This window comes from Rattus norvegicus, chromosome 5, assembly GCF_021556685.1.
Source record: "Rattus norvegicus strain SHRSP/BbbUtx chromosome 5, alternate assembly SHRSP_T2T, whole genome shotgun sequence".
Taxonomy (NCBI): domain Eukaryota; kingdom Metazoa; phylum Chordata; class Mammalia; order Rodentia; family Muridae; genus Rattus; species Rattus norvegicus.
The window spans coordinates 155,685,767-155,703,804 of NC_141538.1; the positions used below are offsets into that span (position 1 = coordinate 155,685,767).

Sequence of the window (18,038 nt, forward strand, 5' to 3'; positions counted from 1 at the left end):
TGAGGAACCTGTGTATGATTAGTGTGTAATATGCATTAGAGAGAACTCAGTTGTAGAGATAAGCTTGATTACTTACCTGAGTTGGATTTCTGAACTTGCATGCTAGGAGACCATTAATTTCCAAAACACCTCTGCCCTCCACATGTGCACTGTGGCATGTGTACAGGCACATACACATACACGGGCACACGTACAGAAAATAAACAATAAATAAAAGACAGTTTATAGCTTGTTGGGATACTTGAGTCTGTAGAAACATGAACAAAAATGTAAACACAAACATGAAGTGGATGTGAGCAGTTGAGTGCATGTGAGGGTTGAGAAGTCTTGCCAATGCTTGTGAGGATTATTAGTGACCTACCCTGCATGTAAGCTGTGCTAGTGACAGCTAGGGGCAGCTCAGTGCCAGAGAGTATTTGCCCTGAGGGTCCAACATCTCATTGTTCCGAAGCAACAGGATTGGCTTTTAACGAAGTTAAGCTAAACTGAAGTAGAAGCTCTGTAAAGCACATACACGACACACACTGAACGTTGTGAGTGTGAAACTCTGGAAGCTGCACGCATGTGGGACCCCCCCTCGAAAACTGTTCGCGGTGCACTCCGCGTGGAGCACGTGGTGTGAAGGAGCGGCGTGTGCGGAGGGCTCGAGGCCCTGCCAGGTGGCGTCTCAGTCTTATCCCACACTCCAAGCCACGTCTGGCGTGGAGCCGGTTGGGCCTCATCCCATATCGTGGGGGACTGGGGCCCAGACAAAGGCACTGTCGGCCGCGCCACTCCTCTAGAGAGCTTAGCTTGCGGCCGGGAGGCGGGGTCCGACGCTAAGGGGGCGGGGCCAGGTCTTGTGGGGGGCGTGACCTAGTTGATCAGGAGGGGTTGCCTCGGGGGCGGAACCTGGTCTTGTAGGGCGTGGCTAGATGTTTGAAGGTGGGGCCTAGACCTCCTGAACTTGGCGCCTCGGGGGCGGAGCCGGAGACCCGGGGGCGGGGCGTGCACGGGAGGGCGGGGATCGGAGTTGGAAGGGGAAAGAGGCGAGCAGTCCGAAGGACTCGGCAGGACAGCGAGCTGGTGGCTGCGGGCGGCGCCGAGTGAGCCAGCGAACGAGACCGGGCCATGGGGCAGCGGGCAGTGGGCTCGCTGCTGCTAGGGCTGCTGCTGCACGCGCGGCTGCTCGCGGTGAGTGTGCGTGACCCAGGGCCGCGGGCGGGGGGCGCGCGCCAACTTGGCGGGGACACCGGAGGCTGCTCGGCTGGGACTCTGGCCCGGGACGGCCGCGCCCGCGAAGGACCCTGGGCTGGCACTGGCCAGCGCCACCCTGCAGCGTGGGGTTTTCCTAGGGGACGACCCAGCGTGGAGGTCAGGGGCTGTCCCTGCAAGCGTGGAAATCGGAGGGTCGCCGGCCACGTTGTTCAGGCTCAAAGTCGCCTCTGGGCATGGCCCGGCCTACAGTTCTGGCGTGTGGGGGAGCTGACGGAGAAACTTCTAGCAGGGTGGGAACTTGGCAGGACAAGGGTACTCCTTTCTGCTGCCAACTTGGCAGAAGGGGCACTTCATGGTGATGGGTACCCTGTCAGTCTTCGCTGGAACTTTACCATGCTATCCTCTGGGGGGAGATTATAATCAGGCAGTCAAAAGTAAAAACTTGGAACAAAACCGAGCCTTGTGTGGAGCACCCCTGGACCCCGGAGTCTTCTAAGCCATAAGCTAAATCAATCACTGCCTCGCACTGAGTCTCTGTGAGATCTGCAGAGAGCTGGTTAACCTCTGGGAGGTAGCCCCACGTGGGTAAAGCGAACTCAGAATGGGGAGCCTCAGGGCAGTTGGGCCTGGATGGAGTGAGTGCTAGGTGCCTCTCTTAAGAGTGGGCCCAAGAGCAGCTCAGTCTTTCTACATCTCCGACGACGTGGGATGCTGTGTGCTGCTACAGTTCTGCTCTTATTCTGAGCTCACAAGGGGCCACAAGGAGGAGAAGGGAACTCTTGAGTGAGGAATCCTAAGACCTAGAAGGCACTTGGCAGGAGAGGCCCAGAGGACCTGAGTGACCTCAAGGAGGGCTGGGTGGAGTTGGTGGACCAGCAGAGGGTGGAAGATGAGGGTGGGGTCCATATGGGTCTGCTGTGGTGAACCATAGAGCCCAGGTGCTCCTAGACAGTCTCCATCCCTGTTCCCTGTTCTTAGAGCCAAGAGGGTGACTTTTCCAACTGGGCCAGTGTTTACCCAGTGACTGATTCTCTGTCCTTGCCTGACTGGCTCTCTCTCACCTCTGCCCTCTTGAGTCACTCCTTAACCGCCCACCAGGCCTGACCCCTTACTGTTTCTGCCACACCCACAGAGCACCTCTCCTCCCCACCCTCCACTAAGCCGCCTTTCCCCTTAACCTTCTGTCTGGCCTCTCACCCCAACACACTCTGTAGGACACTGCGGTTGCTCCCTGTTCAGCCTGAACTTGTAACTCTGAAAACTGACTTTTCCTTCCTCAAGCCAATGACCTAGACCTGGGATGCTATCTATTCCTGACCTCCCCTCAGCTCTGCCCCCTGATTGAAGGGCTCCTTCAGAATGAGCTGCACAATGGTAGGAGTGGTGGGTGGAACTGTTTGCTGAGGGCCCGAGGAATTCTACCGAAATTCCCTGACTGCCACCGCTGGCTATCCCGTTCGCTTTTCATTCACCAAATCTTAATTGAACAGCATTCCATGACAGCCATGGGAGTCCCCCAGGCTCATTCATTGGGAAGATACGTTCCACACAGCTATTGTGTGCTGGCCCACGGTAGGGCTGAGGCAGTTTGGGTGAGTTGGGACACGCCCTTCAATGCCTTCTAGGACTCAGACTGGTGGGCCGTGATTCAGAGGAGAGCGGGCAGCCCTGAAGCTATAGGATCTTAGAGGCTGCACTACAGACACGTGGAAGTCACCGCTGACCCACCCAAGCTCAGAATTGGGTCCCCCCCCCCCCATCAAAGAGCTTAGCCTCAAGGGTCTTACAGACCGGGTTTGAGTCCTAGCTCTTCAAGCCTGAGGTCTGCATCTGTGAAATGGGTGGAGTCAATGACCAGTGCAGTTTCAGGATCTCCGATTTCTAACCCATGTCCCAGCAAGCCTTGCCTCGCTGCCCTTGATCTCAGCACTTCAATTTGATTCTAGGCAGAATCAGTCAGGGGAGGGCAGTTTACACAGGCCGAGGAGTCTAAGCCTAAGTGGGGGCAAGGACAGTGGTCTATGATTATGCGCGGGAGTAATTTCTGTTCTGAGGATAGAATGGGACCAAGGCTGGCTGACTCAGGGCTTGTCCCAGCCTGTTGACCCTTTCCTTCTTTCTGCCCTTCCTTTCTTGGGACCAGCCCCACTGTTGATAGGAGTCTTGAGGGATAGCAAGAGATAATGACAGTGTTTTCCAGGCTGAGGAGGGAAGCAGATGAAATACCTGCTTCCGGCCTGCCTCAGATTTCTTTTCAGGGAAGGCTGCTGGTGGGAGCTGAGGAATTTCTCCTTCCTGGAGTGACCAGAGCCCTTCCCTCCATACAACTGGCTACCCTGTCCCCCAGCAGTTACCCACTTTGTTCCAGACCTGTGCCCAGGAGAAGGGCAGAGCTGAGGGAGTGTGTGCAGTAGGCTGCAGGACCACCGTCAGAGTCTGGGCCGAGGCTGGACTGCAGCGAGGTGGTTCCCGCCACCCCCATCTCCAGGCTGAGCCCTGGGTGTCTGAGGAGTCGTCTGGGCCTCGTCTGGCTTGGCCCAGGCCTGCTCTCAGGATGAGCACAGGCAAGTTAGGATCTGTGAGCTTCAGTCCCTGTCTGGGAGACGATTTTTAAAAGGCACTTGAAGGCAAGAGTAGGGTCGGGATTTGGAAGACAATAAGCACAGGGATAGGAATATCTTGGGGTTGCAGGTCTTGGGGTGCAGGCCAGGTAGTGGCAAAGTGCTGTAGCTGGATTTTATGTATTTTTTAGCCACTGACTGACGCTAAGTTTCTCAGCAAATGCTCCATTGCTTCCGCTATGCCTTGCTCACCGCCTCCCTCCTTACTGAGAACTACAGCCCCGCCCTGACTTTTCCAGGGCCCCACTCCCTCTGGGACTCGACTGTCCATTCTCCTGCCTTGTGCTTTACTAAGTTTCTGGTTTGTTTTGGGTTTCTCCTTGCTAGTTTTTTTGGGTTTTTTTTTTGAAAGCATTTAAACATTTTTGATCATTCATAAGCATTTATGATTATAGTTTTGGTCATTTTGTCTTTCCCATCCTCCTCTCATTCCTAGCATTCATTTGTATCTTAATCTTTGGTATATTTTAGACAGTTTCACGCATGCATCCTAGGCTTGCCTGCCTCAGTGGCTATGAGGAGGATGACTTTGAACTCCTGACCCTACTGCCCATCCCCTCACCCCCATCCTGCACCCCTTCTTCCTTCTTCACACCCCCTTCCCCTGGGCAGCACTGAGAATGTAACCCAGGGCTTTTCACATATGAGCACATAACAAGTCCTCATCTGTTTGTTTATATTTTCAAAATTACATTTATTTCTTTTCCTTGTGTCTGTGTGTATGTGTGCAGCAGGGGTGGTACATGTGTGGAGGTCAGAGGACAGCTTGTTGTAACTGGCTTTCTCTCCTGTGGGTCCCAGGGATTGAACTTAGGTCGTCGGGTTTGGCCACAAGCACCCTTACTTGGTGAACCATCTCACTGGCCCTCTTATCTGATTTTTCTTTATTTATTTTACTCATTCTCTGTTTTTATTCATTTCTCAAATTGACTATTTTCAATTACTATTATTAATTAAGTTTGTTCTTTGGCAGTTTCATACACACACACACACACACACACACACACACACACACACTCTAGACTTCTTAGCCTGACTCTCTTATCTCACCTGTCTACCCACCCCATCCCCTTCTGACTTTCGTGTCTGCTTTGTTTTGTGACCCAATGAGTTTAACCAAGGCTATCGTGTGACCACGGCGGGTTTGGAAAACTGTCCATTGGAACCTGGTGGGTGACGCATAGTGACTCCCCATCTCCCTGAATCTGACAACAGCCAAAACTTCAGTGGCAAGAGGGTATGCCTCGCTTAGTCCCTCCTCCATCCATGACTGATCTTTGACGGGGCCAATCTCCTGCAGGGTTCAGTGTGGGTAACCTTGCCATCTGTTTTTGTCAGTTGGCACAGTTGATTCCCCATAAATGCATTCATTCAAGTGCACAAAGTCATGGAGACTAGTGTGGTCCCTGGAACCTAAGCAGAGGACATGGAGGCACAAAGGTTAGGGGACCTGCCCACATTTATAAGAGTCAAGTTGGGAAGGAGGCAAAGCTCCTCTGACTCTCGCTGCTCACTGATCTGCCTGCCTGCAGCCATTGCCAGATTCTTTTTCTTTCTTTCTTTTTTTCTCTTTGACATGGTTTCTTTTATTGGATTTTTTTTAAATTTACATTTCAGATGTTATCCCTTTTCCCGGTTTCCCCTCTAGAAACCCACTATCTCCCCCCTGCTTCCTTTTTTTTTTTTTTAAAGTTTATTTTATGTATGTGAGTACACTATAGCTCTCTTCAGACACACCAGAAGAGGGCATCAGATCCCATTACAGATGGTTGTGAGCCACCATGTGGTTGCTGGGATTTGAACTCAGGACCTCTGGAAGAGCTGCCAATGCTCTTAACCACTGAACCATCATCTCTCCAGCCCTGCCCCCCTGCTTCTATGAGGGTGCTCCCTCACCCACTCACTCACTCCCACCTCCCCTCCCTGACATTCCCCTACACTGGGGCATCAAGCCTTGACAGGACCAAGGGCTTCTCCTCCCACTGATACCGGACAAGGGACAAGGCCATCCTCTGCTACATATGGAGCTGGAGCCATGGGTCTATCCCTGTGTACTCTTGGGATGGTGGTTTAGTGGGAGTTCTGGGGGGTCTGGTTGGTTGATATTGTTGTTCTTCTTAGGGGATTGCAAACAGCTTCAGCTCCTTCAGTCAGTTCTCTAACTCCTCCATTGCGGACCCCGTTCTCAGTTCAATGGTTGGCTGCAAGCATCCACTTCTGTATTTGTCAGGCTCTGACAGAGGCCCTCAGGAGACAGCTATATCAGGCTCCTGTCAGCATGCACCTCCTGGCATCTCCAATAGTGACTGGGTTTGGCCGCTGTATGTATATGGGCTGGATCCCCAGGTGGGGCAGTCTCTGGATAGCCTTTCCTTCAGTCTCCGCTCCACACTTTGTCTCTCTATTTCCTCCTGTGAGTATTTTTGTTCCCCCTTCTAAGAAGGGCTGAAGCATCCACACTTTGGTTTTCCTTCTTCTTGAACTTAATACAGTCTGTGATTTGTATCTTGGGTATTCCGAGCTTTCGGGCTAATATCCACTTATCAGTGAGCACTGCCAGATTCTTAACATTTATTATATTTATTAAAGATGTAGGGGGCAGATATGTGATGAGGTATCAAATGTCTCCTACCACGTGGTTCCTGGGTATCAGATTCAGGTCTTGAGACTTGTGTCCAGGCCCCTTTACCTGCTGAGCCATGTCCATGGCCTCACCATCACAGTCTCACGAAACCTGCAGCTGATGTGAGAACCCCGGTCCCAGGTGGGACAGGGTGACTTTGAGCAAGGCACAGTGGGGACACAGGCTCAGGATGTTGGTGTCTCGGTGATACCAGGTGATACCTGGATGTTGGTGTCTGACTGTGGTGATGCCAGGAACTGGACTCTGTGGGGCAGTCATTTGTAGGTTTGTTAATTTATGGCTTCATCTGATAGTCTCTGAGGACCAGGTCTATAGGATCTGAAAGGTCTCTGCTCTATCTTGCTGCTCAAGGGGAGGGAGATAGGGAGATATATACATACCCTGGGGCCCACTGGCCTGCAGGGAACTTTTTTTTTTTGTTCTTTAGCTGCTCCCTGGGGTCTGGATTTTAGCATGGGTCTGGAGAGGCCTGAGGACTGCCTGGCCTTGGGGTAAGAGCTGTGGGTGGGATTTGGAATGATATGGATGATGAATCAGAGGCAACTTGGAGGCCAGACCTCTGAATTCTGGACCTTCAGAGTTTGGGATGGAAGGGGTGGCCTCCCAGCCCTGGCCTTTCTCTCCTCTCCCAGTCCAGCTCCAGCTGTGAGGGCCAGGCTGGAGGAGGATGGAAAGGAGACCCAGCTCCCCAGTGGCTTCCTAAAGGTCCGCCAGTGCTCTCTTCCCTCCTTCCTGCTCCTGTTAAAGACAAGGGGAACTGTGTTGAGGGTCCCTGCCCTATTGTAAGCCTGCCCCAGCCCAAGTCTTGGCCTCTTTGGCCCTGCCACCCGCTCCCGATCTCGGAGCCTGGATCTGGCTGACTGAAACCCAGAAATATGTGTGGAACTCGCCTCGTGGGGAGCCGCCAGCCTCACTACCCAGCCTGGTGGCGTCGGGCAGTGTCAATATCGGCCTTGAGAGGGGTGTGGCTCATGGCTGCCTGGGGGTGGCTGTGCTGGGGGACACCATCACAGAGGGCGCAGAACAAGGTGGCTCTTTGAAGCCTGGGAATTTGAGGCCTTTGAGTCGAGCCTACACCAGGATTGTGGTCCCCTTGTAATGCTTGCTTGGGCCAGGGCTACAGGGACATCATAGGTATCCTCAGGACCAGCCACTAACGCCCTTCTTCCTTGGAACACAGAGGAGGGCTCCTTATGGCTTGGGGTTTGGGGAAGGTTTGCTGCACAGAGGCAGACCATGTGGGCAGACTGGTGAGTGAGCCAGTGGGGTGGACTGGTAAACAGTCTTCAAACCACAGCTGCTAGCGGGTGTGTAACACACTTAAAATTCACTTCACAAGTATTTATAGAGGCTAGTGTCTGTACTCGAATCTGTTCTAGATGCTAAGTTTGCAGCAGAAAACAAAACAAAACAAAACGTCAAATTCTCATCCCCTCTGTGTCCTGTGTTTTAGCTGGTACAGAAGCCAGTCAGACTCAGATGGGAAAAGGAAACAGAGACAGGCGTAGAGAGTGGCAATGTGGGGGTCGGAAAAGCCCTGATAACAAGTACTGGAGAACAGAAGGAAAGGGGGTGGGCGGGTGCCTGGGGAAGGGAACGGTTAGCGTGAAGCCTGGAGGCTAGGGTGTGCCTGGTCTGTGAGATGACACCATTAAGGTGGGAGGCAGTGAGGTGCTGGTGAGAGCTGGCAGCAGGGAAGGTACAGCCTTGGCTACGTAAAGTCCTGGGGTATTGAAGGGTCCTGGTACGTTTTAAAAATACTTTATTTGTGCATGTGTGGATATGCGTGTGTGTGAACACAGAGGCCAGAAGAGGGCGTCAGGGTCCTTGGAGTGGAGTTAGAGGTGGTTGCAAGCTACTCGCTGTGGGAGCTGGGAACCAAACTTAGGTCTTCCGCAAGAGCTTTCAACTCCCAAGCCGCCTTTCTTGCTCTCCAGCCTTGGTGTTTTAACAGTGTGTGCTGTGAGGGTCAAAGGCAGAAGCAAGGAGTCTGTAACCCAGACCAGGCGTGACTGGTGCTAACTGGGTCCGTGTATGGAGAGAAGTGGTTGAATATCCAGTACATCTTGAAAGTTGGGCTCCCAGGGCTACTGGGAGTGGGTGGGAGCTTGGGAGGGCTCCAGAGTCTTAGGCTTGAGCGTCCAGAAGGCTAGAGCTGCTGTGGAATCATGGGAAGCTACATGGAAGACGACAGAGTGTGGTAGGTAGTAGAGAGGCAGCGTGGGCTGGGGGGCAACTGGCTAATATCAAGGCCACTTCCGTCACTGAATCCCTTTCTGCCCAGGCTGAGGCTTCTGTGGTAACCTGGAGCAAAGTGGAGGCCACTTGTGTCTATCTGTGGAGCTCACCAGTAGGGATTCCTTATTAGAACCCACAGCCAAGCCCCTAGTCTGTGTTGTGTGTGGAGAGTGCATTCATGAATCAGGGTGAGGTCCCATGCTTCCCGTGTAATGGTTTGCCAGGTTGCTAGGCAGAGAGCTGGCAGACACTGGTCCAGTGAAGAAGGTCATGGCTTTTTTTTTTTTTTTTTTTTTTTTTTTGTTCTTTTTTTTCCGGAGCTGGGGACCGAACCCAGGGCCTTGCGCTTCCTAGGTAAGCGCTCTACCACTGAGCTAAATCCCCAGCCCCAGGTCATGGCTTTATAGAGGGAAGGCTCTTCCTTGGGCCCTGGACTCAGATGAGCTAGCTTCCCAGCCACCGATGTTTTGTGGCCTAGAGGGTATGAGATGAGCTATGATACCCAGTCTATCATCTTTCCCTTGTCTGTGGGTATTTGATCCAGAATAAGTAGTGATCTTGGAGAAGTCTGCTTTCGGTTCTGTAGCTTGTCCCTGACTGGCTGTGTGACCTTGCACAAGTTGCTAGACATCTCTGACCCTCGGATGGGTTTTGAAATAGGCAATGCCTGTATTGTGCAGAGGAATATGCTTGGGATGTAGTAGGTGTTGGATAGTCAATGGCTACAGTTAGATTTGTTTCTTATCTTGGTGCAAGGCCAGCATTTGATGTAGGACTCACAGTGCCGGCGATGCCCTATTTCTCTGGACCAGGGGGTGGGAGGAACCCGGCCTGGTTGAAAGCGTGGCTCCCTCAGTCCTGCAGACTTTAGCACTTAGAGCCCTGGATGCAACTGTGCCTAATCTGTCACTGCTCTCCTTCCCTCGATGAGGCCACAGCTGCAGGACAGAGTCCACCCTTCTATCCCGATGGCTCCTTCCTGGAGTGGGGAAAGAATGGGGGGGTCACACCCCAGGGTGTGGCTTGGGAAAGGCTGGGGCTTCTGAATAAATCCGTACCCTTCCCAGCTGTGTGCAGTCGGTAGACTCTGAGTAACAGAAGGTGTGGCCAAATGGCTCCCAAGGGGGCGAAGAGGATGTTCGAGCATCTTGATAGGAACAGGAGAGGGGGCGTCCTGGGACCCCATCCCAGCACAGTTCTACCCTTTCATGCTGAGCCTGGAGAATGCTTTCTCAGGGAACCCTGAACAAAACTGTAGCACATCGTCTTTTGCCGTGGCTGGAGCACCACATAGCTTTGAATCCGGTACTTGTAGGTCCTCAGAGTCAGCGGGACTAGGAAGAAAGTGGGACGCTCCGGGGTGCACGATCTTGCCCGTTGGGTGAGGTGTGGAGCAGACAGCCCTCACTGCCTACCAGGGTGGGTCACGCCCAGGTGGTTCATTTTTAACTCTTCACATCTTTGCCAGCTTCCTCATCTTCTGGTCGCTGGGAAGGGGAGGCAGCCAGGGGCTTGGCAGGGGGAGGGCTTCGGAGGTGGCCTGGAGTGACCTCCACAGATGCTTCTCCTGGGGCTAGGCTGGGAATTCCCAGCTGCCCCTGGCCCCTTCCCAGCCCACCTCTCCCATGAAGGAGCCAGCCCCCACCCCCACCTCCTGGCAGCCCCTTCGAACCGCTGACTCATCCCCGTCCATATTTGGCGGTTCCAATTTTCAAATAGTTGGGAACTGGGATCATGCCTCTTGTTGGAGCCCTGGCTGCCCCTGGATACGTTGAGACCATGACCTCATCAAGCCAGCCCCAACGGCCTCTGTCACTTTCACAGGTCACCACCTACTTATGCCTTGTGCCATCGTGTGAACCTGGGCCCAGAAGGACGGAGACCCAGAGTTTCCCTGCAAGGATAGGGTCAATCCCTTCTCTGACCTAGGGTCCCCTGGTTGCCTAGGTCACTAGCCTGCATTTAGAAGTGTTCACACCTACTTGATTAAAGCTATCACGCTCTGGAGGCAGCCTGGCACAGGGCCTTTTCTTTCTGGCCTTCAACTCAATCAGCCTTCCCTATCGTCTGTGGGCCTTGCGCTATCTCCCCTAAGAGGTCAGGCAGACACAGAGTGGCCCAGCCACCTACCCAGTCAGTAGCACCTGACGGCTGGGAGTGGAGCCCAGGTTATCTGACCCCACAGTTTTCATTCTGTCTTCGATGGGTCAAACTGAGTGAGTGGCTCTACAGGGAATGCAGGGAGCAAGTATCTGCTGCATGGGGTCTAGCTGACTCCTGCTTCTCAGATTTGCTTATCTTTCCCCCTGGACTTCCATCTCAACTCTGGTACTGCTCCCCAGGAGAGACTGCGGCTCTCATCAAGAGGGAACACCTTACAGGCTTCTGAGCCAGGCACACTGGCTGCCTAGGTCCTCATTGGGCTTCTTGCAACTAGTGGGTGGGGCCAGCCCGCACCACCCTCGATATGGAGAGATTGAGTGATATACCATGTACAGGCACACACGGAATCTAAAGAAGAATCCCAAACTGTCATTCAGACAACCGGGACGTGCGTCCATCCGTTCCTTCACTTATTCAATCATTCACCCAACGTTCTGAACCTTTTTGTGAGTTTACCGTATTTCCCAGTAGAGGAGTAGCTCTGAAAACAGTGACCTGTCTGTCCAAGATCCCAGAGCCAGGGGTAAGACTAGAATCACCACCTTCTGGAAGTTGGCCTGGTTCCTGCTCTGCAGGAGCCTCAGGCCTGGGAGAGGCAGGAGCCGTGAGCCTCAGAAGAGCTTAGAAGCTATTCATTCGTAGTAGTAAGTTGCTGGGTGACCAGTTTGGCTCCTGTTGTCAGGACTGGCTTCCTGGAGGAAGTGGCCCTGAACATTGGGTGGGTTAGGATATGCTTAGGGAAGAGGAAGCATCAGGCAGAGCTCCTAGCCAGCCCCCTCGGGCCCCCTCAGCCTATTGTCCCCATTGGATTGGATGTGCAGGCACTGGAAGGAAGAACCCTTCGCCTGCTGCTGGGGCTGGTAAAGCGGAGGAAAGAATGAGAGGAAGTCCCCAAGATAGCTGAGGGTGACATCCACCTCAGCACCCCCTACCCACCTAGCCAGACATGTAGGCCAGAAGTCAAGGCCTCGCCTCTGCTTGGCCACAGTCGCACCTCATTCTCTTCCCTGAGCCTCCATTTTCCCTCTCTTGCAATGGGCTGGCTGTTCTTGCTCTTCAGTCTCCACCAGTGGAAGGCAGAGAAAGGGAGCTTCTCACAGAAGTGAGTGGAAAAATACGGTCTCGAGCCCAGGGTCCTCAAGCCTTGAAGTACCCTCCTTCCTTGATGTTAGCTAGCCTCTGAGTGCTGAACCCGGAAACAAATGAGGGTCCGGGGACTGCTCTGTACGTCCTTAGATATCCTTGATCCTGTTCTGTCCCATGTGCCGGTCCTGCGGTGACCTGACCCCTGGGCTCACCTCTGTGTCTTGTGGGTCCCCAATGCTGGGCAAACAGCCAAGGTCACTGCTGGCATCTGGCAGTTAAGCACTAGACTAAGAGCCTTGAGCGTCTCAGCAGCAGCAGCATGCGAGACTCAGGGCAAACCTCAGCTTCTGGGAACCTGATCTCCAGGTGTAAAACGGGACAGTTCATTCACTCATCTCTCAGATCCTTCACACGGCTAAAGGAGCTGCCAGTCTGCTGGGGTGGCTGGCAGAGAGAAGATGCTGCCTGCCGGCAGAAGGCCTGGAAGAGTCTAGAGCTCTCTCTCTGGCATGCTTCTTTTTTTTTTTTTTTTTTTTTTTTTGTTCTTTTTTCTCCGGAGCTGGGGACCGAACCCAGGGCCTTGCGCTTCCTAGGCAAGCGCTCTACCACTGAGCTAAATCCCCAGCCCCTTCTGGCATGCTTCTGTTCCCCTTGCTGCCTTCACAGTGCTAGTCTGCATCCCTTCTTCCTTGACAGTGAGCTGGTGGGAGGAGGGGCTCTGGGGTGGCCGGAGTAGAGGAGAAAATCCTTGGGAAGGGCTGGGAGCAGGCTTCCCTGGGAGGCTCAGTACCGGAAGAACAAAGGAGCTGATTAGGCGGTCTGGGCATTTCCTTTTAGGGTGCCGGGAAGTGACTCTCAGGTTGGGGTTGGGTCCAGGAATGAAGAAGGCTAGGTGTGGTGATGCACGTCTATAATTCCAGTACTCTGGAGGCTGAGGCAGGGGAATCTCAGGTACTTGGCCTGTCTGAACTGTATAGACAGTATATAAGACAGTCTAGAGGCAGGAGCCATGAGCCTTAAAACCTGGGAACCTGATCTCCAGCCAAGACAACAGCTCGGAATGGTGGCACATGCCTGTAACTCCAGTCCTTGGAGGTGGACACAGGAAGATTAAGGGATCTAAAGGGCAGCCTGGAAGGAAGGAAGGGGCCAGAGAAGGGATTAGAGTCCCCACAGCCCTATCACCTTCCTCTCTCGCTTTTCTTAGATGGGGGAGGCGGAGGTCAGTTCAAACCTGGAACTGAGGTGTGGAGATGCCAAGAAAGGGTTAAGTGGGCCTAGTAAGGGGAGGGAACCAGGACACTGGGATTGGAATTTTTGTGATAAGATCAAAGCCTGCAGCCTGCCTGGGCCTCACCTCGGTTTCACCTGAGCAGTTGGAGGGAATTCTCCAGGCCAGAGGACCTGGCCTCCCAGGGGATGGGGGTGGGGGTGGGGACCCACTTTCCCCTGCTAACCACACTCCTGCAGGCGGGACTCTCCCAGTGCTCTCCCAGTGCTCTCCCTACCTCTGCCGCTCCCTCTCCTCCCCCACTGGGGCCTGCTTCTTGTCCTGGCTCCAGGAGCCACCTGTACTTGGCAGGGATGGTGAGGAAGCACCATCTGCTGCTGCTACACACTCCTGTCTCAGCTTTCTCTCTGGGCAGGGGTCTGAGCCTAGGTCACTTAAACCAGAAACAAGGAACTAGTCAGGTGGAAATACCTGGTCACTCAGTCCAGAAAGGAGCCCCGAGGACCCTTGTATGTAGGCTGTTAGCTGCCCCACCCCCAAGTTCTGCTTATACTTTGAGGTTGTGTCTTGGAAAAGCAGGGGCGAAGTGGGGTCCCGTTCTAGCTCTAACACGGTGGGTGCTGTTTCCTTCGGCCTAGTAGAGTAACCTTTCTGGGCCTCTTCTGTCAGGTTGGACAGGACACTAGCTCCATTGCGGGGGGGGGGGGGGGGGAGAGGGGTTGGAGACCAGGGACTGTGTAAATAACTGTCTACCAGAGCAAGGCCTTCACACCGAACAGGAGCTGTTACTTTGTTGCTTTTCTTGTTTCCCTTTAAGATTTCCCGGTCCTAGGTGAGCTTGGTGCTGTGGTTTGCATTTCTTTACTCTGAGGAAGCCTCAAGCCTTAGGTCAGTCCTTGCTGAGAGGTTTTTGTTAATACCCTCCAGGCCCCTGCTGGCCCCGTCTGGCCTGGTGATGGACGAAACGTGAGTCTTGAGCTGGCTGGTGACCTGGTGCCCCAGGCCCCACTGACCTAGTTTGTGTGTAAGACGTCCCAGCCCCAGACATGGAGGAACTGGTCCCACCATGTTTGCTGCAAGGTCCGCCTCACTTTCCACCCTGTTCTGCCCTGGTTAATGATCACTTCAGGAGTGCCCCCCCTTCCCAGCTCTCTAACCACTATGTCAGCTGCCTGGGTGTTCCCTGCTTTAATGTGGCAGTCCCAATCTGGGACCCTGGGGTGGAAAAGAGGATTCTGAGTCACAGCTTTTGCTCCTGGGAGCTTAGAACCATAATATCAGGGTGAATTGTGGTCAGTGTCTGTGTGAGCATGTCCTAGAATAATACAACCCCCACCCCCACCCCCACCCCCATCAGGCTCCTAACATTGAAACGTCCATGTTCCTCTAAGCATGCCCTCTTCCTAAAAGGGGGATGGGGGCTCCCCTAGGGGAGATGAGACTAGGTTCCTCACTCTCCTTTGCCTGTTCTGCATGGTGTGACCTTGGACAAGTCCCGTCCCCATCTGGATACCTTATCTCCAAGAAAGGAGTGTTAACCCTACTCCAAGTTCGGGAAGTGTTTAGGCCATAATGGATGCCAGGCACTATCCACGACTCGTAGCTGTGCTCCTGTTTAGGAGAAAGTGAAAGCTGAAGCCTCGTGGGCCAATCACATCAACAGCCACCGGGAGACTGGGAACACCCAAGGAGCCTGCATAAAAAGGGCAGGTAGGGGCTGGGACGGAGACTCTCTTTTATAAAGTGCTTGCCAACTATACACAAAGCCCTGGATTCAGTCCCCAGAACTGCATGAGCCGGTATCCTCATAGCTTCAGGTGTCCCTCCTCTCTCTCCCTAGCCCGCACCCCCAACCCCCAGGTTCACTTCTTGCTCCTGGCAGGTGCTGAAGGGAGGGGGAGGCAAGAGGATTGTAAATTCAACTTCAACCACAGCTATATAAAGTCTGAGGCTGGCCTGGGGGACAGGTTTCCAAAAGAGGGAGAGGGGTTCCAGGGAGGGTAGGGCTGGAGCCCACCTCAGTCCTCCAGCCTGTTTGCTTCTGGATTAGGTTTACGACTATTTATTCTAGGGCCATTAGGACATTCCCCCCATCCTGGCTATTTTGAGAGCCCAGGAGCAGGGGCGCTGGCTGGTTAAATTAGGCAATGTTGCTCTAGGAGGAATATGTGAGGAGTCTGGTCACCTAGGCTGCAGGGACAGCACAGGGCGGGTCACTCTGCAGAAAATGACACTGAGCAGAGCAGTTTGGACCTCTTTACAAGGGGAGCAGGCTGGAAACCACGGCTAGGGTAGGGGGGGGTGATGTTTTGGGCCTTTTTGGGCTGGCCTGGTGAGGAGTAGGGTTGAGGGCGGGGCTCCACAACCCCACGATTGTAGCTGCTGCCTGATGTGGGTGGGGTTTGGGGTGGTGTGATGGATGATGGGCAGTCTTGGCCTTGGGTCCTGCTTCTCCCTCTCTCTAGCCTTAGGCTCCCAGGCAGGCCGCTGGTCCTCATGGTCCAGTGAAAGAAGCTCTTTGTGGCGGGCCCGGTGTAGTCTGAGCCCTTTGTGGCTTTTTGATTGTAGGGGTGGCTCATGTGTCCGCAGGATGGGCCTCACCTGGGAGATCTTCAGGAATGTGGCCTCAGCCCCAGCCCGGACCTACAAAATTAAATCTGAGATAAACCTTCCCAAGATTCCCAAGGCAGCAGGAGAAGGCCTGCTTGACTGGTCGTCCTGTTTCATGTTGGGAAACACCCTGTGGTGTTGGGGGTGACCAGATGCTGTGAAAACTGCACAGGAGGGACCACCAGTCACACTTTCTTCTCTGGGAGGGGGGCTCGGAGGACACAGGACACTCTCCTTTAACCCGGGGCTTGTTAGCCCCATGTACTGGTGTCTCCCTGAGTCACTTCCAGTGTATATACTCTTGCCCCAGAAAAGGAGCTTCAGGCTGATGTGGTCTGCCATGGTGATAATGCCTTCTCTCATAGTGAGGCAGGAAAAGGAGGAATTCAGGAGGAGAAAGGAGTGCTTTGGCTCCCAAGGAGAGCAACTTAAATGACTATAATTAGGACCCAGTGTCACGTGCTATGAGGTAGAAATGAAGGCCTATGGAAGAGTGAGAGAGAAAGGTGTCTTATTCAGAGATCTCACAACAAAGGCTATGGGTGAGCCGGCTTTAGTTGGCGAGCATATCGTAGCGGAGAACAGAGCGCACCATGAGGAGCCTCATACATAAAGGCCCAGGAACCCCATGTTTCCTCTGAGCATGGACCATCCACTTCTGTGGCCCACGTGGGATTTAGGGTAATGCAGAAGGACACACCACTCCGAGTTCTTGCAAGGAAAATAGTCCCTATGCCCACGTGGTCTTGGGCCCTCACCAGCTGGGATATTCTGTCATCTTTCTGCCCTTTCTTGTGTCAGAGAGAGAAAAAAAAAAAATCAAAGTCCTTTTTATAAATGGCTGCCAGAACTTGTGGTCTGTGTGTGATAACCGTTGTAGCTGGCAGACTTGGAAAGGAAAGCAAAGGGACTTGATCTCTTGATTAACGAGGTGGCCTTATCTCCCGTTCGTGTATGATTTCCGTTAGACTTGCTCAGTGCCACCAACAATAACCCTGGGTGGGGGAGCCCTGGGTTGGGGCCAGACACGCACTCCCATCTCCTCTGTGGTTTGCCAGCTGTGTAGCTCTGACCTCGGGCGAGCCTCAGTTCCCTCCTCTGAGGATGGATGGGGTCCTTCCTTCAGGCGTGGCTCCAGGCATGGCCATGTCGCTGTAGTCCCTTGTCTGCTGTGGTAGCTGGGAGCCGTGAGTCCCTTGTCTGCTGTGGTAGACTGTTGAGATGTAAAACTTACTGAAAGAATGTTAAAGATTTTGAGGTACACACACAGTGTCTCTGCTCGCTTGCTTAGTGACAAATCCTGGGCAGGCAAACGTGGTAAGCGGCCCCTTTGCTGGATGACTCAGGAACAGGACCTGCCATCTTGGCAAGCTCTGGGAAGTACTGTATGTCTTCAGCTAGGGGCTGCCTGGGTCATCATCTATACTTCTCTGTCCCATCTGGTGCCACCCAGTCCTCAGAGGAGCCTCACACTGTTGTAAGGCGGGCGGCAACCCCAGTGTGTTCACTGCCGCTAGGGTAGAGTCCCTTCACCCTTCCCTGTGGTGTGGCATCATACTGGTAACAAATCTGTGACCACGTGGCACCATGCTTTGGCTCTCCATTTCTTTGGGCCTGGCTCTGCTTGTTCTGCTGGTCTCCTTGCCTAGCTGCTGGCATCCGGACCCTCCATCACTAGTCTCCAAGATCCCCACTCCTGGTTCCCAGTGCAGGGAGGGTGGGGCGGGAAGGGGTGGCTTTCTGCTGTGTCTTGAACTCCCAGCGGGGGTGTCTACTGCCTGGGTCCCTCAACAGGCTGGAGAGGATGGCCTGTTGTGACAGGGGCAGTGGGCATCCTGCCCGCTCCAGTGCCCCTGGACCTGGGCGCTAAGAGTCTTGTTTGCACTTGGCTAGGCCTTGTGCTGGCCTGGTGCCCGTGAGGGCCAGTCTGCTCTGGCACGCTGGTAACAAAGACTGCTCCGGAGCATGGGGCGCTGGGCCTGGGCTGAGTCCTGGAGCTGAGGGCCATGTCTGCCACCTGTGGCTGGGTCCTGGGTGCTGAGCTGGGACAAGGCCCAGACAGGCAGAGTTGTGGACCTTTAGGAACCAGGCTGGAGACCACCCTTGGCAGTTCATGATGGTATGGTCTCAACCCCACACTGTACCTGTCACCGGGGAGCTTTGGTCTAGGTTATTAGGACAGTTGAGGTCCAGCTCCTTGTCTTTTTCATCCGATGTTCAGTCCTCTTATCTTTTCCCCACCTCATCC

The 18,038-nt window shown here is 53.8% G+C and overlaps 1 protein-coding gene across 3 annotated transcripts in view; it reads left to right on the plus strand.

The window, feature by feature from the left end:
- The first annotated feature begins 1,030 nt into the window (after positions 1-1,030).
- The window catches only part of Hspg2 (heparan sulfate proteoglycan 2), a 101,161-nt gene continuing 84,153 nt past the window's right edge, over positions 1,031-18,038 (plus strand). For 2 of the 3 annotated variants that reach the window (XM_087549397.1, XM_087549396.1), the window contains exon 1: positions 1,031-1,173. In XM_087549397.1, the coding sequence (XP_087405523.1) occupies positions 1,111-1,173 (63 nt within the window). In that variant the 5' untranslated portion in view covers positions 1,031-1,110. 3 annotated transcript variants of the gene reach the window in all.